The sequence below is a fragment of the Anabrus simplex genome, chromosome 12 (assembly GCF_040414725.1).
Source record: "Anabrus simplex isolate iqAnaSimp1 chromosome 12, ASM4041472v1, whole genome shotgun sequence".
Lineage (NCBI taxonomy): Eukaryota > Metazoa > Arthropoda > Insecta > Orthoptera > Tettigoniidae > Anabrus > Anabrus simplex.
This window is the reverse complement of record NC_090276.1, coordinates 72,041,913-72,066,411: the sequence shown is the minus strand read 5'-3', so window position 1 is coordinate 72,066,411 and position 24,499 is coordinate 72,041,913. Positions and strand designations below refer to the sequence as shown.

The window sequence follows — 24,499 nt, the reverse complement described above, 5'->3', positions numbered from 1 at the left end:
TATTCTTTTACTCATTCCTATGGGTATTCCTTCCGTGCGATCAGTACTCAGGTGTGACACTGAAAGTAACATTGAGCAACTCAGGCTTGACAGAGATGTATCATACTGTGCTAGATTCTACAGATCGTCTCCCCACGGCAAAGCCATACAGTGAAGGACTAAGTGCCTTCGTGCTAACCTGAAGTTCTTTGAATGAGACTGGCTTTGAAATGATGGGTTGAATCCTAGCATAGTACTGAATTGTGCCCTGTCTGCAATATACTACAGATGAACTTGATATTTCAAGAGACGTAGCCGTAAACAATAGTAAACAATGAAGCTGCTAGGTGTCCGGTATCCAAGGTGATGTCAGTACTATCCGCGGCAGCGAGGAGTGTACCCTCCAGCAGGGGGAGGTCCTGTACATCATGGCCGACGACAAGGAGAAGAAAGATGAGCAACGTCGTAAATCAGCCTGGGCTCAGGTGGAGATCCGGCAGCAGGCCATGGAGAAGAAACAACCACCGACTCCTGCGGTGCGTCGTCCAATTCTCGCCGGTACGTCTTCTCAGAGTTAGCTCCACTGTAGATTACGAAAAGACATGTTTCGACCTCTGCATGGGGAGAAAGTAGGAGATATTTCCCGAACTAAACGCTTAGAAACTGAAACATATACTAGTGGATGACGAGAATACTGCTGACCTCGATATTCGCTTTATGCGTCTAAATTATTTCCTCAGACCACTAGAATGCAAAGCTTTACCTTCTGCTACGCAAGGTTAGTACCACGAGTGACCACTTGAGGGAAGCTATCTACACGCGATATGACTGCCATTTTTTTCTTTCTCGCGGACGACATGATAGCGCCAACTTGCCAGCTTAGGAAGTAGGAACACGGCTATTGGTACATTGCTACGTGCGGCTATTGATATTGATTGGTCTGTACTGCTTAGGTCAGGCTAGTGACAAGGCCATTGGTCTGGATTGGTTAGGTCTGCAAGTGACAAGACCATTGGTCTGGATTGGTTAGGTCTGCAAGTGACAAGAACATTGGTCTGGATTGGTTAGGTCTGCAAGTGACAAGAACATTGGTCTGGATTGGTTAGGTCTCCTAGTGACAGACCATTAGTCTGGATTGGTTAGGTCTGCTAGTGACAAGACCATTGGTCTGGACTCTTTAGGTCTGCAAGTGACAAGAACATTGGTCTAGATTGGTTAGGTCTCCTAGTGACAAGACCATTGGTCTGGATTGGTTAGGTCTGCTAGTGACAAGACCATTGGTCTGGACTCTTTAGGTCTGCAAGTGACAAGACCATTGGTCTGGACTCTTTAGGTCTGCAAGTGACAAGACCATTGGTCTGGATTGGTTAGGTCTCCTAGTGACAAGACCATTGGTCTGGATTAGTTAGGTCTGCTAGTGACAAGACCATTGGTCTGGACTCTTTAGGTCTGCAAGTGACAAGACCATTGGTCTGGATTGGTTAGGTCTCCTAGTGACAAGACCATTGGTCTGGATTGGTTAGGTCTGCTAGTGACAAGACCATTGGTCTGGACTCTTTAGGTCTGCAAGTGACAAGACCATTGGTCTGGATTGGTTAGGTCTGCAAGTGACAAGACCATTGGTCTGGATTGGTTAGGTCTGCAAGTGACAAGACCATTGGTCTGGATTGGTTAGTCCGGTTAGTGACAAGACCATTGGTCTGGACTCTTTAGGTCTGCTAGTGACAAGGCCATTGGTCTGGATTGGTTAGGTCTGCTAGTGACAAGACCATTGGTCTGGACTCTTTAGGTTTGCTAGTGACAAGACCATTGGTCTGGACTCTTTAGGTCTGCTAGTGACAAGACCATTGGTCTGGACTCTTTAGGTCTGCTAGTGACAAGACCATTGGTCTGGATCGGTTAGTCCGGTTATTGACAAGAACATTAGTTTGGATTGGTCAGTCCGGTTAACAACAAGACCATAGGTCTGGATTAGTTAGTCTTATTAGTGACAATACCATTGATCTGGATTAGTTAGGTCCGGTTAGTGACAATACCATTGATCTGGATTAGTTAGGTCCGGTTAGTGACAATACCATTGATCTGGATTAGTTAGGCCCGGTTAGTGACAATACCATTGATCTGGATTAGTTAGGTCCGGTTAGTGACAATACCATTGATCTGGATTAGTTAGGTCCGGTTAGTGACAATACCATTGATCTGGATTAGTTAGGTCCGGTTAGTGGCAAGAACATTGGTCTGGATTGGTTAGGTTCAGCTTATGGCAAGAACGGGAGGCGTAGACCACCTAGAAGTTAATGCTTTCTCTATGGTCAGGAGATTCAGGCGTGCTGAGTAGTATGAAGGATTATAAATGTGGGGATATATGGAGTGTGGATTAAGGAGGTTTGGAAGCGGATTTTCGACCTCTGGGTTAATTTTCTTCTTTCTATTTGATTTTAATATTAGGGGTTCCATACATGCTACACACATTTACATACATTACGTTTATGATATTTGGGACTGCGCAATATTAAAAACTATGTGTATAGTGTCAATCAAGAAAATTACAGAATTTTACTTATGGATGCAATAAATGGTGATGAGTATGTTAGAGGATGTGCAGTGTGACAGTATTGTAGACTAAAAATGGCATTTTTCTTGAATATGTTTTCATGTTTGTGTATAACAACAGTTGTGCGTCGCAACTGTATATCTTGAGTATTACTATTATTATTTTCGAACTAATGTGCGCGCGCGTGTTATAAGTTGTGACGATAACGCTGGGCCCCATGTGCTGACCTCTATACTGATGTTATCACGTCATGGCCCCATGTAACACAGATAACACACGTTCTCATCTACTGCTTAGCGCCGTAAACACAAGCACGCGTGTATGACATTTCCATGGCCACCGAGCAGGCAGGTAATGTCAAAAATGAGGCTGTAACTTTAAATGCCTTTAAGTATTAGTATATTTAATCTCTGATAAATCACAATTATCCTTCAATAATAATAATAATAATAATAATAATAATAATAATAATAATAATAATAATAATAATAATAATAACCGTCTTTCTTTCTTAATCCGTTTACCCTCCAGGGTTGTTTTTTTCCTTGGACTCAGCGAGGGATCCCACCTCCACCGCCTCAAGATCTTGGAGCGTGAGACTTTGGGTCGGCGATACAACTGTGCACGAGGACCAGTACCCTGCCCATGCGGCCTTCCTTGCTATTCTAAACAGGGGCCTTGTGGAGAGGGGATGGGAGGATTGGAAGGGATAAACAAGGAAGAGGGAAAGAAGCTGCCGTGGACTTATGCTAGGTACCATCACGTCAATTTTCTGGAGGGGAAGAGGAAAACCACGGAAAACCACTTCGAGGATGGCTGAGGTGGGAATGGAACCCGGACCTCTGGTGGTGGTAGGTAATCGCACGAACCAGTTATACCATATAGGCAGATATAATAATAATAATAATAATAATAATAATAATAATAATAATAATAATAATAATAATAATAATAATAATAATAATTTTTAGCCTTGTATATACTGTATAAATCGTGACTTGGTGACTACTTTGACAACTTGCGGCTGCTCCATTTCATCTATCTCATCCGATCTCCCTTGGTCAACTATCTTATCTTCCGACGCCGATGGTATTTGGCTACGCCTTTCGATTTTCTTGTATTTCTTTGGCCGATACCTTCATTGTTCGAAGTGTCGGATCCCGTCCATTATATCTCCCTGATTAGTGTTAATAGAGGATGGTTGCTCAGTTGTACTTTCTCTTAAAAACTATAATCACCACCACCATTTCAAGTACAAAGTGACCGGGCGAGTTGGCCGTGCGGTTAGGAGCGCGCAGCTGTGAGTTTGCATCACGGGGATAGTAGATTCAAACCCCACTGTGGGAAGACATGAATATGGTTTTCCGTGGTTTCCCATTTTCACACCAGCAGGTCTGTACCTTAATTAGGGCCACGGCCACTTCGTTCCAATTCCTAGCCCTTTCCTCTCGCATCGTCGTCATAAGACCTATCTGTGTCGGTGTGATACAAAACAACTTGCAAAAAAAAAAAATTGTTTGCTATGGGGTTCAGTTTCAAACATTTAAGATAAGGCGACCATGTAACTGTAGAGCTCTCACTGTTGAATAGGGGCCTTTAGACATCGGCTACTCAAATGCTTAAGCATTTGATTGTGGATTTTGTCCTGTCCAGGAGCCGTGTCCCTGTATAGCGCTAATGCACTCCGCAACTCCCACTCCGTGAAAGGCACGTTTATAGGAATGCGAAATACTAGAGGCGAAGGAGAGATAGTGTGCCTCATCTTTGCGCTTAATTGGTGGAAATACAGAGTCGTATCTCCCAGAGCTAGACGTTTCTGGGAAATATGACACGATGTGGTATGCAATGACTGAAGGAATCGTAATTATATCTCTATTAATGCAGATTCCGGGGACGATCTGCACACTCTTATCTCCTAAAGAGGGAAGACCCCCCCGCAGTGTGTTCTTGTGGTGCCGACTTCAGCGCGGCCCACATCCTCATAGAGTGCGCCGATCTCTCTGGCCTAAGACAGAGCCTCGGCCTGCAGGAAACACTCTGACGCATACTAGCCGATGACGCGACTACTGCTGATCTCATCATCCACTTTATGTGCGACAGTGGATGAATGTCCAGCTCCACGGCTAAATGGTTAGCGTGATGGCTTTTGATCACGAGGGTCCCGGGTTCGATTCCCGGCAAGGTCGGGAATTTTAAACATAATTAGTTAATTTCGCTGGCACAAGGGCTGGGTGTATGTGTCGTCTTCATCATCATTTCATCCTCATCACGACGCGCACGTCGTCTGTGGGCGTCAAATCGAAAGACCTGCTGCATCTGGAGAGCCGAACGTGTCCCCGGACACTCCCCGCACTAAAAGCCATACCCCATTTCATTCTTTCAGTGGATTAATCAAGGGTACGTAAATTGCAAGTGCTGTTTTACTACGGTCTCTTTTTATTCTATAGTTATTTTTCGGCTTATTTCAGTATTTTTTTTGTTTTATTTTATACCGTGTTTCCAAATTCCTTCGTTGAATAAATAATTATTATTCTTGGTTCGTTTTGGTCTACTAGTGACCAAGGGGCTCGTCTTAACTTTTACAGTAGCTGAGGTCTTCTGTTTTTTCTTGGCCCAGTACGCTTTCGTTTTGTGTCTGTGTGCCTGCTTCCTTAGGTATGGTGACCCCTGTACTCTTTGGCTTGTGAGGGACAGGGGGAAGACTCACTGTAGGATGCCCTGTCTGTACTGAGATCGGATCTCTAGGGTCTTTAATGGGATCTGTAGTTCCTCTAGGTCTGATTTCACTGAGGTGATCCTCCTAGTCTTAAATTTATTTTCCACTTAATTTGTTCAGAGAGGATGATTACCTAGTTGTACTTCCTCTTGAAACAAAAATCACCACCACCACGGGAGCTCTTACCAACCGTTGGGCTACATGTTGTTTTTGATGAGTACTGTATTATATTGTCCACCGTTCTATTTCAGATGCTCCTCAACAAGACTCACTCAACACAGAGTTCGTCTACTACAGCGCTACACTGAAGAACCTTGCCCCTGCACTCACCTCGGATAAGCAGCGCCGTATGGTGGTGCCTTGGCTGGACAAGCTGTTCGGACCCGAGTACCACTCGACTCACCTGCGTGCCAAGCGTAATAGGTGAGCTCCAAATCACATCACTCCTTCCTTTGATTTTCATCCTATTTAGAAGTAAGTAATGTAGAGTGACAGACGTTGACGCTTTAGGGTTCACTAGCAAATGTACCCGTGCTTCGCTACGGTATTCTACATTATATACGGATATTGAAGTACATGCAGCGAATAAGGTTTTAAAATTGCATGTCTCTTAGCGTTATCCATTCGTTCTTTCCAATGTAAAGTGCGAGTTGCGGAGTTGTGATGATAACGACAGGCTCACTTGCCTACTACCATTCACAATCTAGTAGGTATAATTTCATTATAATGGGAGGCCCTATTACCTACTGCGCGGTCACAATCGATGAGTTTTCGTTAGAATGGCAGGCGCCCTTTCCTACTTCCGTAAAGGTTAGAGTTGACGAGTTTTATTATAATAACAGGCACCTTCCCTACTGCCAGTTGCCGGGCTGAGTGGCTCAGACGGTTGAGGCGCTGGCCTTCTAACCCCAACTTGGCAGGTTCGATCCTGGCTCAGTCCGGTGGTATTTGAAGGTGCTCATATACGACAGCCTCGTGTCGGTAGATTTACTGGCACGTAAAAGAACTCCTGCGGGACTAAATTCCAGCACCTCGGCGTCTCCGAAAACCGTAAAAGTAGTTAGTGGGACGTAAAGCAAATAACATCATTATTATTATTATTATTATTATTATTATTATTATTATTATTATTATTATTATTATTTTTATTATTATTATTATTATTATTCCTACTGCCAGTCAAATTCGATGTGGCGTGTAAGTGAAATTTCAAGCAAATATAATAAGAAAAATACAAGTAAGAAAACAAACAAAACAAAGAAGAAAATATTAATAAAGATTGATATAGTAGAATTAATTAAAAACACCTTTTATTTATTGAGGCGTAGCAGCGCACACGGGTATCAACTAGTTTGTATTATTACATGAATAATATTTGATATAATTTTTGTTCCGAGTGCATGTAAACGATTTCTCTTCTATTATATCCAAACCTAAAACATACTTGAAGATTATTTTTCTATTGTATCACTCCCAGTTCTTACATTATTTTTAAATCTTACGTTATATCAACAAAATATTGTTTTCAATAGTTGCGCTAATTTCCACACTTTCTCCTGAAAAATTACTGGTATGTCGATTACATCCTTATACCGGGAAGTTCTTCAATTTTAAAGCAATTAAAGTGCAAGAAAGATTTACGCCTCGATAATCTGCAAGTGTAAAAAAAATGTTCCACCATGGAAAATGCTAAATCTACAGAGTTTCGAAGCTAAGAATGTTTCAAACTTATTGTAAATATTCAACAGTAGGTTTAGTTAGATGAAATGTTCAAATCTAACGATGGTTGAAGCATCGAATATATATTCAAGTGTAGGGTGAGGTCAAACAATGGTAATATTTGAGTCCAAGGAAGATTCAAGCATATAACTTCCAAGCGAAAGGGGTGTAGAAGCATAGGAAACGTTCACAGTCGTAAGGGAGGTGGAAGCATAAACGTTGTTCAAGGTCGAAGTGAACTGTAGTAAATATACAAGCAGAAGGAATGTTTAAGCATGGACAATTTTCAACCGTAAGGAGGATGCAAGTCTAGGAAGTAGTCAGCATGCGTATAGTCCTCGGAGGTAAGCGCATACATAAGGGTATAAAATTAAATTTTCTCTCATGTTATTACTGTCCGGCTCCATGGCTAAATGGTTAGCATATTGGCCTTTGGTCACAGGGGACCCGGTTTCGATTCCCGGCAGGGTTGGGAATTTTTATCATCATTGGTTCATTTCGCTGGCACGGGGGGCTGGGTGTATGTGTCGTCTTCATCATCATCTCATCCTAATCAAGAAGGGCAGGTCGTCTAAGGGCGTCAAATCAAAAGACCTGCCCCTGGCGAGCCGAACTTGTCCTCGGATATTCCCGGCACTAAAAGCCATACGCCATTTCATTAGATATTGAATGTAGTGATTATAGTTATTTTCTGTCTGTTGTGTTCTATTCATCGCCTTGAAGTTACTCTTAATCTTGCATCTTGACACTATGTAATCGTTATTCTCTTCGTGACTTGCGAAATTATACGTTACGCCACTGCCGTACCCCTAGTGATACTTTTTGCAGATATAACTGAGGCATCTATATACATTTTTATTTCCAGTAAAAAGCAAAGCAAAGCAAAGTCACCTCCGTACAGACCATGAAGGCCCTTGGAGGAGTGGAAGGTAAAGGCTTCCACCATTGTTAACCTCGGCACGTGATGGGGTACAGTGGTTAGCTCTACGCCCGGCCGCCTTTGCCTCCCAGGAATTAACCTGGTACTCATTTTTGGTGTAGGCTGAGTGAACCTCAGAGCCATATGCACCTCCGGAAGTGGAAGTCTCGTTTCTTAAATTTTACGACTTCCTGACGGGGATTCGAACCCACGTCCTTCCGGACGAACTGAGCACGCCTTTAGCGCCTCGGCCAGGCAGCCCCTTTTATTTTCTGTAGGACTGTTAATCTGTTTGGGTAATATCAGGTAAGTTTGAATAATGAGGCATTTAATAACGTTGTTGGCGTTAAATGACGAACGCGGAATTTTATTAATAAGGTCTTATTTCGTCCAATTCTTATGTATAGAATTCAACTAGCATGTATAAGAAGCAAGAAAATTCTGCAACTAATTATCCGAAAAGAAAAGCAACGTCACTCCTTCTATAAAGATCAATTCAGTTGGGAGAAAGTTTCGTTATCCACCCAACTTAACCTAACCTTGTCTTGTCTTGTCGCAACTTTGGTATGGTTTGCAGACTTAGCCTTTGAGTATTATTATTATTATTATTATTATTATTATTATTATTATTATTATTATTATTATTATTATTATTATTATTATTATTATTATTGTCTTGAGGCATATGTAAATGTAATATATTTGCTTGTGTGTATTATTACAGCGTGGTTGTTCATCAGTCGAAAAAGTAATAGCGAATTTAAAGAATTTACACCAGATAAACACCGCAAAATACGGTTATAGTATATCAGAATAAAGGAAGAAATAAATAAAAATTAAACTGTGTGAGGGTGAGAGCGAGTGTTTATTTCCTTAATTCCTCACTGAGCTTGAAAACCGACTTAAATATGAATATCTTAATTGATACTAGGGTAAGAGAACCTCCATTATTGATACTTCCATTGAGGTTAGTTTGTTGATGGTTATGTCTCGCGATTTCAATATGTAATTCTTCAAGTTGGCAGCAGTGATGAATAGATGGGAATTATAGGCACGAATAGGTTAGAATGCAAATGTAGTTGAACAAGGCGCAAGTGTATGTTACCCGCATGGCGGTTCTGCGGTGAGATTTGCATAAATATTATCGATCTGAATTATCAGAACCCCTAAAATTTATGCAACTCCCCGACATATCTGTAGAGCGGCTAGTTTTCACTTGCGCCTTGTTCAAATACGTTTGCATTCTAACCTATTCGTGCCTATAATTCCCATCTCTAGTGATGAGCCATTAACGAAAAGAGAACAGCGCAACGGTATTTGCATTTTAGTGTATAACCTTACGTGACGAGTGATTTAAGGAGGGTTTAATCGTAGAAAATGTTGTAGATTTAGTTTTCTTCTTCTCGAGAATGTTTGAATTTGTTCCTTCCCACTGCACGGGTTTCGTTTATCATAATCTCGTATACAAAACTTTCCAGATAAGCTGGCAGAAGGATCGTAACATTTAGTACATCATTCCAGGTATCTCCTGAAGATGACGCTGATGCTGATGAACGACGAGGTGATAGGTACCTTCACCACGGCTCCACCTACTGGAGCACTGCCTGATCTACCCAGAGAGGCCATCGACGCTTCCCACGTAGCTGAGTGGGAACAGGACTGTATGTGGTCCGATACTGTGGCGGGACTTCCTCCCCAGGTAAGAACAACCTGCTATCAACTGCTCTGATACTTTGTATTAGTTCATTCAAAATGTTAGAAAGAATGATTTTTATGAAATTCTCTAAAATGTTCTGAAAGCGGAAACTTGTTCACTGCGAAATATTTTCTCAGTCCCGGCGAAGCTTACGACGCTTTAATGTTCTTACTTCTGTACAATGCGGAATATCCTCAACTCCGAAACAAATAAATGAAAGGATTATTTAAAGTCTACTTATTGAGGGTACGCACAAAGTTCGTATACACCTATATTAAAGTTAAACTCAACCTGACGTGTTAGAAAAGTACATATACTCATTATTTATTTATTTCTACTTTCATCTTAAATCTTGGAAATCTAAAACGCCTGTATGTGCCCCTGCTTGGTATCTGGATAGCTGAATACGCTGCCATGTTCTGATGCTCATATTAAGCAACATCCTTGGGGTCACTGCCTGGAAAGCTTCACACATTGCATTTTTTGGATAATCAATTCCAACATACTACTGGTTCCTCACCTGTTCCTTGATGTAACCCCAGAGTGTGTTATCGGGTGTTGTTATATCAGGGTACCTTGGTGGCATCGAAGTAGAGCTGGATCATTGACGGATTCTGCGATTTCCAAAGGCGTTGTCGAACAGCCACTGTAAAGTGAGCCGGCACCCCATCGTGTTGAAACCAAGCAACGCCTAGGATTCCCGCATTTTTCAGTTGCGAGATGAGGCAGGCATTAATCAGCTGGAGGTAACTGTTGTGATTAATAGAACGTGGGAAAAACAGATGCTTTTGTGTCATTCCGGCCCACATCATGATCTGAAGTGGGTTTTGCTCGATTTCTTGAAAAAAAAAAAGTGGATTTTCTTTTACCCACAAGTAAACAGGTAAAACTTTACTTCCCGCAGCCCAACGTTTATAACATTATAGGGAAGTGAAAATAATGTAAATCTTACTTGGAATTCCTTTTAGAGGAGAGATGTGTTCATTGCCATGTCTAGGAACCCACCAGCCCGCCCCGAGAAATAAATTTACTTTTATAACCTAATAAAGAGCAGTAGCCGCCATCGTCCATGGCTCAAGTAGTTTCTTGCATTCTCATTGGTCATGGTGAACGGAATGTGACGTCATTGCCATCAATGCTGATAAATACATTGCGTTACCAACCCCGGCTGAATACAAGCACAAACAAAAATACACCATGTAAAATTACAATGCGGCTTTAACCGTCCGGCAAGAACCAGTCCAGACCAATCGTGTTTCCACATGAAACTAGAGGCGTAGGGCCGCTTCGCGGCTTCTAACCGTCCAGACCAATGGCCTTGTCCACGGCAAGAATCCTAACCGTCCAGACCAATCGTGTTTCCACATGAAACTAGGGGCCTAAGGCCACTTCGCGGCTTCTAACCGTCCAGACCAATGGTCTTGTCCACGGCAAGAATCCTAACCGTCCAGACCAATCGTCTTGTCCACGGCAAGAATCCTAACCGTCCAGACCAATCGTGTTTCCACATGAAACTAGGGGCCTAAGGCCACTTCGCGGCTTCTAACCGTAGAGACCAATCGTCTTGTCCACGTCAAGAATCCTAACCGTCCAGACCAATCGTGTTTCCACATGAAACTAGGGGCCTAAGGCCACTTCGCGGCTTCTAACCGTCCAGACCAATCGTCTTGTCCACGGCAAGAATCCTAACCGTCCAGATCAATCGTGTTTCCACATGAAACTAGGGGCCTAAGGCCACTTCGCGGCTTCTAACCGTCCAGACCAATGGTCTTGTCCACGGCAAGAATCCTAACCGTCCAGATCAATCGTGTTCCCACATGAAACTAGGGGCCTAAGGCCACTTCGCGGCTTCTAACCGTCCAGACCAATGGTCTTGTCCACGGCAAGAATCCTAACCGTCCAGACTAATCGTCTTGCCACCAGCTATCGAAGCACCTCACTCATTAGTTCCTCCGTACAGAGGTTGGCAGCTCTGAGCATAGCTTCACAACATCCTTCCCGAGAAGGCCGCGAGCGCGTAAACAAACGACAGTCGTTCCGCGCGCAGCTGAATGTAGCGAGTGCTGGGCTGCGAGAAGTAAAGCATTGATAGTAAACATTGCGATTACTGGAGCTGCGCTAAATCGCACACCGTCAGTGACATCCACTGTTTGCCATTGTTTGGAATTGTTGCAGCATACGACCACAAGCATCAATACGTTGTCACCTGATAATTCATTGGCACTCAATGGACGCCAACACATCATTTTCAGATCCACCTGGATGTGTTTCTTCATGGTTGATTCCGGTATGCCCAAGTTGGACCACGTTTCCGTATGGATTTGAACGGAGATTGTTCGATACATTTTTCCACGTCAACACAAAGTTCAAGTCTGGTGGATGGCCTTCCCCTTCTCAGAGCGTCGCGAACATCATCTTTTTCGGAGCTGCATTCACAAACCGCGCAACGAAATCGTCTCACACATCTTTAATTGATTTGCCACTCATTTTACGCTCACGAATCCACACAGCGTTCAGCAAACGTTCCTCAGTCGTATGATCATTTGCACCAGCCATTGGCACCAAGTGATGTCAGCAATCGAAGTCGATAACAATGGGTATCTGACAGTGAAAAACATTAGGAACTAATGCACTCCTATATACAGTATTTGTGGATTTCTTGTGCCGGTTTGTTTGGACAAACAGACGCACGTGTTTGGATAGAATGATAATACGGATGGTGGGGCTGAATGAAGTGTTTGAAAAGGCGTCGGCAATACCCAGCTTGTGTCAAACAAGAAACATTCCCTGAGAGGCAGAAAGCATCATTCGAAGTGACGTACAACTTATGACACACCGTATTTTCGGATCAGCAACAGCCCTCCAAGCAGTCAGAAAGGCCGAGAAAGAGGAAGAGACGGAACAAGAAAGAGAGGAGTAAAAAGATCAAGATGAAAAGAGGACTAGAACCCAATCGCAAATTTGTCATTACATCTATCACTAATGTAGTCAGTTCAGGACTGCAAGACACGATTAGAAAGAAGAGAAAACAAGTTTCTTTGTTATCTGTAGAAGAAAGCTTGTTGTGAAGAACTGTATGAAGTTTTATGATGGAAATAATTTAAGGAGCGTATATCCAGTGTTCTGTAATATAGTGTTGTAATAGTGCCGAAATGATATTCTGTGTATCAACCTGCATGTAGTAATAAAGCACACTAATAATGATAATGATAATAATACACTGACTGACAGAGCAAATGCAACACCAAGAAGGAGTGGTCAGAACTTTATGCCAATTGCAGGGTAGACTGACGTCACTGAGGTATGCTCATGATGTGAAATGCGCCGCTGTGCTGCGCACGTAGCGAACGATAAATGGAACACGGCGTTGGCGAATGGCCCACTTCGTACCGTGATTTCTCAGCCGACAGTCATTGTAGAACGTGTTGTCGTGTGCCACAGGACACGTGTATAGCTAAGAATGCCAGGCCGCCGTCAACAGAGGCATTTCCAGCAGACAGACGACTTTACGAGGGGTATGGTGATCGGGCTGAGAAGGGCAGGTTGGTCGCTTCGTCAAATCGCAGCCGATACCCATAGGGATGTGTCCACGGTGCAGCGCCTGTGGCGAAGATGGTTGGCGCAGGGACATGTGGCACGTGCGAGGGGTCCAGGCGCAGCCTGAGTGACGTCAGCACGCGAGGATCGGCGCATCCGCCGCCAAGCGGTGGCAGCCCCGCACGCCACGTCAACCGCCATTCTTCAGCATGTGCAAGACACCCTGGCTGTTCCAATATCGACCAGAACAATTTCCCGTCGATTGGTTGAAGGAGGCCTGCACTCCCGGCGTCCGCTCAGAAGACTACCATTGACTCCACAGCATAGACGTGCACGCCTGGCATGGTGCCGGGCTAGAGCGACTTGGATGAGGGAATGGCGGAACGTCGTGTTCTCCGATGAGTCACGCTTCTGTTCTGTCAGTGATAGTCACCGCAGAAGAGTGTGGCGTCGGCGTGGAGAAAGGTCAAATCCGGCAGTAACTGTGGAGCGCCCTACCGCTAGACAACGCGGCATCATGGTTTGGGGCGCTATTGCGTATGATTCCACGTCACCTCTAGTGCGTATTCAAGGCACGTTAAATGCTCACCGCTACGTGCAGCATGTGCTGCGGCCGGTGGCACTCCCGTACCTTCAGGGGCTGCCCAATGCTCTGTTTCAGCAGGATAATGCCCACCCACACACTGCTCGCATCTCCCAACAGGCTCTACGAGGTGTACAGATGCTTCCGTGGCCAGCGTACTCTCCGGATCTCTCACCAATCGAACACGTGTGGGATCTCATTGGACGCCGTTTGCAAACTCTGCCCCAGCCTCGTAAGGACGACCAACTGTGGCAAATGGTTGACAGAGAATGGAGAACCATCCCTCAGGACACCATCCGCACTCTTATTGACTCTTTACCTCGACGTGTTTCTGCGTGCATCGCCGCTCGCGGTGGTCCTACATCCTACTGAGTCGATGCCGTGCGCATTGTGTAACCTGCATATCGGTTTGAAATAAACATCAATTATTCTTCCGTGCCGACTCTGTTTTTTCCCCAACTTTCATCCCTTTCGAACCACTCCTCCTTGGTGTTGCATTTGCTCTGTCAGTCAGTGTAATTGACAAATGAATGTACCGCAGTACTACGTACATCAAACTGCGTAAGTTCGAAATAGTATTTAACAATATACTGTATCGTGTTTTGTGTAAAGCGAAAACTTGTCTAATTCGGAAAATCTTTCAGTCACTTGGATTCCGCTTTGAGCAAGTTTTACTGTATAATGAACGAGTTATATTTTATGCGTATTTGCTCGTCTTTGAATGCGATAAGAAGTAGAATAGTCACATGTATTCAATGTCCAGTGTGACATATAAGATCATGAAAAGCTATCTCGTAGAAGTCCACGCTTTCCGTAAGTACTGAACCAGGATGGAATGGTTGGAGCAAACAATTGTAAAGTTATGAATTTGTTTAATAAGTTCCAAATTTTTAACAAAAAATGTCATTATAAATATATGTAAATCAGAAACTAAATATGTGAAGTGCTTTTATCTGGTTCAGTAGCTGTATTATGGCACAAGATGACTGTCTGCAAACAAACAACTGTCTATCCAGTGTACGTTCTGAGATAATGGGTCAAACATGTGAAAAAGTGTCATTTTTCAGAATATGATTTCAAAGTAAAACAGAATGTTCACTCACACATTTACCAACAACAGTGCCTAAAATTCAACTCTATTTAATCGAAACTATTGAAATGTTTGTTGTGACAGTGCCGGAAACCTTTGCGCATAACATTCAGGAATAGAGCAGTGAAAAACACAGCCTTCTAGATTAAAGGGTTCCACATATTTATATTTTCAAAAAGAAACATGTATAAGTTGCCCAATTTGACACTTGGACATTGATTTTTAAAATATTTCTTTAAAATGGCTCCATGTATCGTATTAAAATGAATTATACACAATTTTAATCAGCAAAGTCCAAATAATTGAATGAGGCATCATTTGGAAAATGTCATTTTTAATTTTTTTTGGTTTCCGACTCCCCTTAAAGCTTCATTTGGATAAAATAACGCTTTTGATGATCGTCTTTGACAGTTAATATTTATAAACACTCAGGTACTTTTGTAAATATAATTCACAAACGTATAACTTCGTTAGAAAGAAAAATTCTACTGTTGATCATGTTTGTAATTGTAACATTTTATATTGCGAAATTGTAATATCATATTAGCTAGACGTTATTTACGTTCATCGTGCCCTATGTGGACAGAGTAGAAGACGGGACTTCAAAATCAAAGTTCTTTCTGTGGCTAGATACATTTAGAAAAGGGGGGAGAGAAAGTCCCAGTATGGTGGGAGAATAGTCCGCTTGACGTCCTCACTCTGCTGCTGACTACTCAGCTGCTACAGTGCATTGCTCTGGCCGTGCGAAAGGCTGCGCGTCTAGTATTGTTACAATTGCAATTTCAGTGTGACGTAGATGCATGCTTTGCAGTAATTTCTCCGTTACTGCTCAGCTTCCTTTGGTCTTAGATTATTTTGTAGATAAACCTTCCTCGAGAAATGTTCGACAGAGATATGAAAACCGCATTAAAATCCATCCAGTTGTTCTCGAGTTTAGCCGTAATAAACAGGCAGACAGAATCGAGGACTTCATTTGATAGCATGTAGAAATAACTGTGTAACATTTTCTTAGTTGGAGTGTATTAACTATGATTACAATAAATTAATACCCTCTTCCCCGTGGTGGTCACCCACTGATGTGTTCTCCATCTCCTCCGCCAGACTGCACTACTGCAGCTAGTGACGAATACTTTTATGTTCTTCCTGGCTGTGCAGGTGAAGCACATGCCCTGTGGTCTACACGAGGAGTGTCCCACGGTCCAGGAGAAGACCCACAAGGTGTTGGACGAGGAGTTTCAGTTATACCTGTATCTCGCCAGACCATACGCCTCGCTGCTTACAAACCCTGAAGATAAGACGAAGGCTGCTACTTGGTTACAAGTGCTGTGTACTGTCCAGAAAGATGCCTGTCCCGTGCTCAAAGGGATACGCAACGACTACATCCAGGCTCTTCTTGGGTAAGTACTATTTACTTAATTTTCGATGTATAAATTAGCTTCAAAAATGTAGACTCTCAGAATGTAGCCTGTAAAATGAGGGAAGAGTTTTCATCTCGCACGACCGACAAACGAGAGAATTACTTTATGTTGTTTAAATCTCACGTATCTATCTACCTGATGAAAATTAGAAATTGGCAAAAATTAAAACAGAAGTTATTTTGGAACTCTTGCGGACTCGGCACTGTTCCTAATAGTTATTATTATTATTATTATTATTATTATTATTATTATTATTATTATTGTTACCGAGTTTTGGTGGTAGGTAGAGGTGTAAGAAGGTGCGGGCGTGAATGGGTCTCAAACTACGGAATCAAAGTTAATGTAAAAGTTAACAAGGTTATATTTCCTTTTCAATATTAAGTAATAACAAAGAACAGGTACTTAGTAGCCGAAACACAATTTGAAATGTACAATTACAGGGATTACAGAGTTTGGGCTTCGAGCCCTGAGTTCACAATTTTTGAGCAACTAGCCCAACTTTCCGATATACAAATTTTAACAAAGGGGCAGAAGACCCCAATCAAACCCTGGAGCACTTGCTCCAAATTACACAGTAAAGCCTCCTCGAGGCATACAACACTCCGTTTCCAAAAGAGCCACACGCTCTTTAATTTAAGCCTCTCCTAGGCCACACCAAACTCCACCTTCAAGTTGTCCTCAACGGACATAAGCACAGGGGTAAAATACCCAATCTACTGAGGTCTATTAAATGAAAAGTAGGTTAATTGAATGACCTCTAAAACAATTTGAGAGGAGGCGAACTTGCACTCCTAATACACTTTGATTTTAAAACCTACTTTGGCACTAGGCCGTTATTACAAGGGCTAATCCCATACTACAGAGGTGATTTAATAGCAATTTACATTACATTACGGAAGAATTGGTTGAGAGAATAAGTTCACCTCAAGACGATGTGAGTGGGAGCTCGAGAGGGTTAAGCACTCTCTATCCCGATATGTCGTTTTAAAATAGAATAGATACCAGATGTTTTTACATTTTAGGAAAAGGTTACATGGTTGAACGCTTAGAACCCGCCCCGAAAGTTAAACTGCTGAGCAAGAAAAGAAAGAATTTATTAATCGGCCATTACCTTATTGTTGACCGCCGCCGAGGAAAGAGGCGCTTCCCGCCTCCTGCTATGTACTTAATACACTGAAAGATGGAACAGAAGTGGCCCGGAGACCCTAAAATCAGCAGTTTATATACTCTCGCGGAAGTTTCTAGGCGTTAGGGGAATGAAAACACCCGCCCACAATGTTTTTATTGGATAGGACCCCGCAACAGATACAAGTTGGGGGAAGATACACCAGATTGGTCAGAAATTACTAAAAGAAATTCGGGATTGGATAAATCTAAAACAAGGGGAAAAAGAGGGGTATACAGCCAACTTAAACAATAACAGAAAGAAATTTAACAAGAAACAAACTTTTGAAATAAAAATTTCTCCAACAAAATAGTTCTTTGACTCCGCACTAGGGTGCGCTATTGTTGATCTTCAGTAGTGTCCTCTAGAAGAGAAAGTTCACACTTCTTACTTCAAGCGAAACAAAAACACATCAAAAGTGACACAGTTCAAAAACTCAAAATTTTCCACGTGGTGACATCTTCTGAGAAAGTAGAGAATTAATAGAGTAGATAAAGTTCAACCTTCCTCCAGAAGAGGAGTTTCAACTGGCGCAACTTTTAAATAAACGGTGTAGAGGTGTACCGCCCGGTACAATTATTATTACAACTTCCCCCATGCGGAGGCTGCCACGAGGACAAAGTATGTGACTACACAGTATTTTGTCTTCTAAGTTTATTTCCGTCCATGGACACATGATCGGAGCTCGAGGCACAATCCCTAAATTTCTTGTACAGCTATGGGATTCTCTCGGTCTCAGCCGGACACGACTTCACGACATCGCTATCGCCGCAATACGAGGTTCAGTGACCATACTCCGCAATCATCTATATAACATCTGAAGAACCGTATCGCAAATCTATTCCTGAGCCTTTTGGTGAATCTTCTACCTGGCACACTAGCAAAGTCAACAGTAACTTAGAAGACAAAATACTGTGTAGCCGACATACTTTGTCCTTGTGGCAGCCTCCGCACGGGGGAAGTTGTAATAATAATAATAATAAAAATTTATCTTTATAGTAGTTTACAGTTGGCTGGTAAATTGACTTCTTTTCGGCGTCCACCTCTTCGGCCTGGCTAACGTGCGACTCGAAGCGTATTGTGGGATCTAAGATGAGTCCTTGCTTGCTAGCTGATTGAAGGGCTATCATGTCAATACGCCTGTTACTCCCGTCGGTAGCTAGGCCAGAGACCTTTTCGTGCACCGTGAAACCGTGATCCCTCAGCGAGGTCGCAATCATGTGTCGAATTATATGATGGCGGGAATTTATCAATAACTCCCCGTAAGGGCAGGCTCCCAGGACATGGGCAAGAGTTTCGTGGTCTCTGTGGCAACGCCGACAGAGGGTGTTGTCCTGGGACCTTCCTGGCACGAAGCGAACGGCGCACACATTCGCTGTCATCTTGATGGCCTCTCTCCATTTCGCACAGGATAAGCCTCGGTGATCTCTTATCCATTTGTTCCCTGGCGTGTATTCCGAAATAACAGTGTTCCGTATCGCCTGCACTCCAGCGTGATTGATCTAGCAACATCCTGTTCTGAAATAAGATTGTTCCTTATCCCCTGCACTCCAGCGTGATTGATCTAGCAACATCCTGTTCCGAAATAACAGTGTTCCGTATCGCCTGCACTCCAGCGTGATTGATCTAGCAACATCCTGTTCTGAAATAAGATTGTTCCTTATCCCCTGCACTCCAGCGTGATTGATCTAGCAACATCCTGTTCCGAAATAACAGTGTTCCGTATCGCCTGCACTCCAGCTCGATTGATCTAGCAACATCCTGTTCTGAAATAAGATTGTTCCGTATCGCCTGCACTCCAGCGTGATTGATCTAGCAATATCCTGTTCTGAAATAAGATTGTTCCGTATCGCCTGCACTCCAGCGTGATTGATCTAGCCACATCCTGTTGTGAAATAAGATTGTTCCGTATCGCCTGCACTCCAGCGTGATTGATCTAGCCACATCCTGTTCTGAAATAAGATTGTTCCGTATCGCCTGCACTCCAGCGTGATTGACCTAGCAACATCCTGTTCCGAAATAAGATTGTTCCGTTTCGCCTGCACTCCAGCGTGATTGATCTAGCAACATCCTGTTCTGAAATAACAGTGTTCCGTATCGCCTGCACTCCAGCGTGATTGATCTAGCAACATCCTGTTCTGAAATAACAGTGTTCAGTATCGCCTGCACTCCAGCGTGATTGATCTAGCAACATCCTGTTCCGAAATAACAGTGTTCCGTATCGCCTGCACTCCAGCGTGATTGATCTAGCAACATCCTGTTCTGAAATAAGATTGTTCCGTATTGCCTGCACTCCAGCGTGATTGATCTAGCAACATCCTGTTCCGAAATAACAGTGTTCCGTATCGCCTGCACTCCAGCGTGATTGATCTAGCAACATCCTGTTCCGAAATAACAGTGTTCCGTATCGTCTGCACTCCAGCGTGATTGATCTAGCAACATCCTGTTCTGAAATAACAGTGTTCCGTATCGCCTGCACTCCAGCGTGATTGATCTAGCAACATCCTGTTCTGAAATAACAGTGTTCCGTATCGCCTGCACTCCAGCGTGATTGATCTAGCAACATCCTGTTCCGAAATAACAGTGTTCCGTATCGCCTGCACTCCAGCGGGATTGATCTAGCAACATCCTGTTCTGAAATAAGATTTTTCCGTATCGCCTGCACTCCAGCGTGATTGATCTAGCAACATCCTGTTCCGAAATAACAGTGTTCCGTATCGCCTGCACTCCAGCGTGATTGATCTAGCAACATCCTGTTCCGAAATAACATTGTTCCGTATCGCCTGCACTCCAGCTTGACTGATCTAGCGACGTCCTGTTCTGAAATAACAGCAGGGTTCTGTATCGCCTGCACTCCAGCGTGATTGATCTAGCAACATCCTGCTCTGAAATAAGATTGTTCCGTATCGCCAGCACTCCAGCGTGATTGATCTAGCAACATCCTGCTCTGAAATAAGATTGTTCCGTATCGCCTGCACTCCAGTGGTACAGTATTTATCTAGCAACGCCATGCCCTAGGTGTTTGACAATCTCGTAGGCACAGAATGTATTGGACTGGTCATTTAGTGATTTGATTGGAGGATTAGTCGAAAATGACGGAACTCAGAGACGTATCAGTGTCTGATGATTCACCAGCAGGTGATTTCGGAGAATATCAAATAAAAATGGAGCAAATCGGTCCAGTAGAACGGATGTACTGTCTGGACAAATTTGTTTTTAGTAAACGTTTTTTGGGTATAGACTAGCAGGTGACCGCGACTTCGCCCGCGTTTTTTAATTCAACCGCGGTAGATTTTTCTAAATCGTTTAATGAAATGCAAAAGAAAAACGATATTTATTAACATACATCCTTTTTTACTTTTAATATTGGTCGTTTTCTATTAATTTATCACCCCTTTTCAATCCCCGCCCGTAGGGGTGTCTTACCCTACAGTTTTCTTTCCCAAACAGTAAGTCATACGAGTATTATGTTTTGTTGAGAGCTGTGCTGGAACATGCACACGTACATCCAAGATCTCGGTCATTTTGGACATTCCTCTCACCCCTTCTAACTCCCATCCCGATCGGGAATGAACTTTGGCTCAAACGGCATCCAGAGTGTCATGGTTCATCTCAGCTGCACTATTATCGTTCATTTTTTGGTTTTTTACATTTCACTCCTTCCTTTAGGGGTGCTTGTGGTTTCTTGCCACTACAGTAATTGTTCCAGATATTCAGTTATATGTATATTAGTTTGGTTTAGAGCTGTGCTGAATCATACACACACATTCACCCATAATCAGTGATTTTCGACATTTGCTTTAATCACTCCTTCTCAACCCCTCTGCCAGGGGACTGAACTTGAACTTTAAATTTTAAATACCGTTTATAGAAGATGAAGAAGAAGATAAGTTTAAAGAAACACATTATAATCTTTACATACTGTTGGTTAAGCAACCTTCACTCTTCTCATCCCCTATGCCGAACTACCCATCAGATTTCGTTCAAACAACTTCCCGAACCCTCCCAGGGGGAAATAAGATGAAACTGTGAAATTTTCAGTGAAATCGGTCCAGTAGTTTTTGAGTCCATTCGAGACATACATACAAACATACATTCATTTATATATACGAGGGCTGAGTCCTAAGTCAAGGCAACTATTTTTTTCTCGCGAACAGGAGAAAACGCGGAAAATATAATATATTAATTAGGAAATATAGGGCATGTACTTATGCATAGTGCCCGAAGACAAATTCTGACTTCAGTAGATTCTTGTTGGAAAGTGACAGAACACAGGCCATTGGTAAACACTGTTTTATTATGGTATGAACAGCAAATACACATGACTACGTACGAAGGACAGGTCTATACTGGTTACAGACCTTCGAAATAATCACCCAAGGTTTCCACTGTGCGTTGCCAGGGGTAGGCGCTGAATACCATTCGCTGCATGTGTATCGCTAACGTGTGACACCTCTCTCCGAAATACTATTACGATGTCCTCTTTGTTAGCAAACCGTTGTCCACGTAATGACTTCTTGACTTTGGGGATTAAATCATAGTCACATGGGCTCATATCAGGCGAATAAGGCGGCTGTGGAAGAACCTTCCATCCCCACCGTTGTAAGCGACGCTGAACGATGGCTGCTGTGTTAGCTGTCGCGTTATCGTGTAGGATTATGACGTTATCTAGAAGATTTGGACGTTAGGTTCGCACTGCACGGCGCAATTGGTACAACAAAAAGGAATTGTAATAAACTACATGTACGATGTGCCCCTCACGCACTTGATGACACACAAGAACACCTTGAATATCGTATGCCAGGATTTCTACAACCTTATTGGGCGACTGATTTTGTTGAACCTTGTGTCTCCGTTGTTACCCCCGACGACACCATTCACTGCATGGTATTGGCGTGCATTTCTGCCGCGGAGAACTGCTATTTTAATATACGATCGTTGCTCCTGCTTGTTGACTTACATTTTGTGACACTCTCACTCACACACTGAACTTGGGGGAATGCTTACACCCACACTGTTGTTTACATACACCATATAGTGGCATCATACGCAAGTACATACCGTACGTTTTCAAATGCATATCTTAGATTTTCCGTGTTGTCTCCTGTTCGCGAGGAAAAAAAAATTGTTCCCATGACTTATGACTGGGCCTACGTGTATGTACGTATGTATAAGGTAATACGTTGTGAACCAATACAGCGCGTGGTTGTGATGTATGTACCACCACTCTGTAGTCGACGCTCCCACTTCGCATTCGTACATTTTCTCCACTACACGCAGAAGCATGGAATCATGGCTATGTTTTTGGGTTTAGACGACAGAGCGAGCTCGTATCCTCGGTGCTATGCCTCTCCGTGTACGGAGAACATGTATGGGTATTTTTTCATTTATTATTTCATGTACTGAATAAAACTTCTGTTATCCAGATGTGTGCATGACTTGCGAGTCTCTGGGCCGTTCGAGTCGTACCCGCCATGGGGTCCGCTTCGACCCCTGGCGGAGGCTGCTCGATTCGCAGCAGAGAAGAAGCCGGTGTTGACGGACCCGACTTCTCCAGCGGCCGACAACTTTCTGAGAACGCAGCCTCTACCCGAGAACGGTGCCTTCTGCTACATTGTGGTCACCGGGGACCTTCAGGGGGAGGATAAACAACCACCGATCCCTGACCTCAGGAATGTGGGTCCATACTGACCTCGTGTGTTCGTCTTGTGAAAATAAAAGAACTGCATGTCACTATACGGACTTTCAATATTGTATAGTTCTTAAGTATGATTTTAGTGAATCTCCTAAATGAGGTGGAGTATGATATTACGTCATTAACTCATTACCCAATAATAATAATAATAATAATAATAATAATAATAATAATAATAATAATAATAATAATAATAATAATAATAATAATAATAATGAGGAAAAGACGGCTGCGATCCTATGGATACATGGTCAGAATGGATCCAGCAAGGTTAAATAAACCAATTTTTATTAAAGTATACTACTTGAAGAGCCAGGCGGGATATGCCATGCATATGAAGGAAGAACTCAAGAGGTTAGGAATTGCAGATGAAGAATGTCGTGATAGAGACCAATTCAGGAAAAGACTTTTTGACATGAAAGTTCTGGTTGAAGAAAAGAAAGAGCGCAGAGGGGGAAGATGGACTGATGAGAGAAGAGTGCAAGGTTCTGAGAGAATGAGGGCACTGTGGAGAAAGAGGAAGGAAGAAGGGATGATAAGAAGGAAGGAATGTGGTATAGGCGTGGTCTTAAGTTGGACTGTTCGCAAGAAAGAAAGAAAGTGGACTCTGTAAGACCTTTAATCTAATAATGAAGTTATCGGCTTTCAAACGTCTGCTAAGAAATCAGAAGACATGGATTTCACCAAACAAACTCCTTATAGAATTTCAGATAGTCCTGCAGAGAAATATAAAACGTCAGGGCACTAAGAGGGGTGAGTATTTACTCCTCTCCAAAAATAAAATGTCGGTTCTTTCCCAGAAACACAAGAAGAGATTGAACACCCAGACTCACTAAGTTTGACCTGGAGAAAATGAAGTCAAGCAACATGATTACAGAGAATACGATACCACTGGGACCAACGACGGGACAGCTCAGTCAAGGTTGCCACAGAAGTCGCCCCGTTAATGAAACAGAAGGAGCACACCTGGTGGACCAGTATCTGCGACCAAGCGATCACACAGCTTGGCTACGATGGAGCTCACAAAAGGCTCGAGAAAATAGGGAATCTTCAGACAGGTTAAGCGTCAATACACCCAGGGCCACTTAACGCAATTGGATGAAGACTTTAAGAAAAAAACTCCAGAAACTTCTACAAGAACTTCAAACTAACCCTCAGGCACTATACCCCGCCCAGCCTACACTTCAGGGGACCAGATGGGATCTTAGACTAAAATGATAAAGACAACTGTCACCTATTGGCCAAATACTTTGAGAATCCCCTCAAGTGCGAGTACCCTAAGACTTCCTTTGTCTATCAAGACAGACCCAGACAACCAAACTCTCCTCCTCCAGGAGAAGAAGTAACAAACATCATCCAATCTCTGAAAGATAACGAAGCACTGGGACAAGACGCAATGGAAACAGGACGGGGACAAAGCAGTCATCA

General features: G+C 43.0%; 1 protein-coding gene across 1 annotated transcript; it reads left to right on the top strand.

Moving 5' to 3' along the window:
* The first annotated feature begins 407 nt into the window (after nt 1-407).
* LOC136884150 (uncharacterized) lies at nt 408-23,067 on the top strand. Its single transcript, XM_067156191.2, has 5 exons — nt 408-537; nt 5,501-5,672; nt 9,409-9,586; nt 15,949-16,190; nt 22,803-23,067. Exons 1-5 carry the CDS (start codon nt 408-410, stop codon nt 23,065-23,067), a joined length of 987 nt encoding a protein of 328 aa, XP_067012292.1.
* The last annotated feature ends 1,432 nt before the right edge of the window (nt 23,068-24,499 follow it).

Coding starts and splice junctions, on each gene's coding strand:
- LOC136884150 (XM_067156191.2), top strand. CDS start 408: ATGGCCGACGACAAGGAGAAGAAAGATGAGCAACGTCGTAAATCAGCC. Junction 538..5,500: donor GCGTCGTCCAATTCTCGCCG/GTACGTCTTCTC, acceptor GTTCTATTTCAG/ATGCTCCTCAACAAGACTCA. Junction 16,191..22,802: donor TACATCCAGGCTCTTCTTGG/GTAAGTACTATT, acceptor TCTGTTATCCAG/ATGTGTGCATGACTTGCGAG.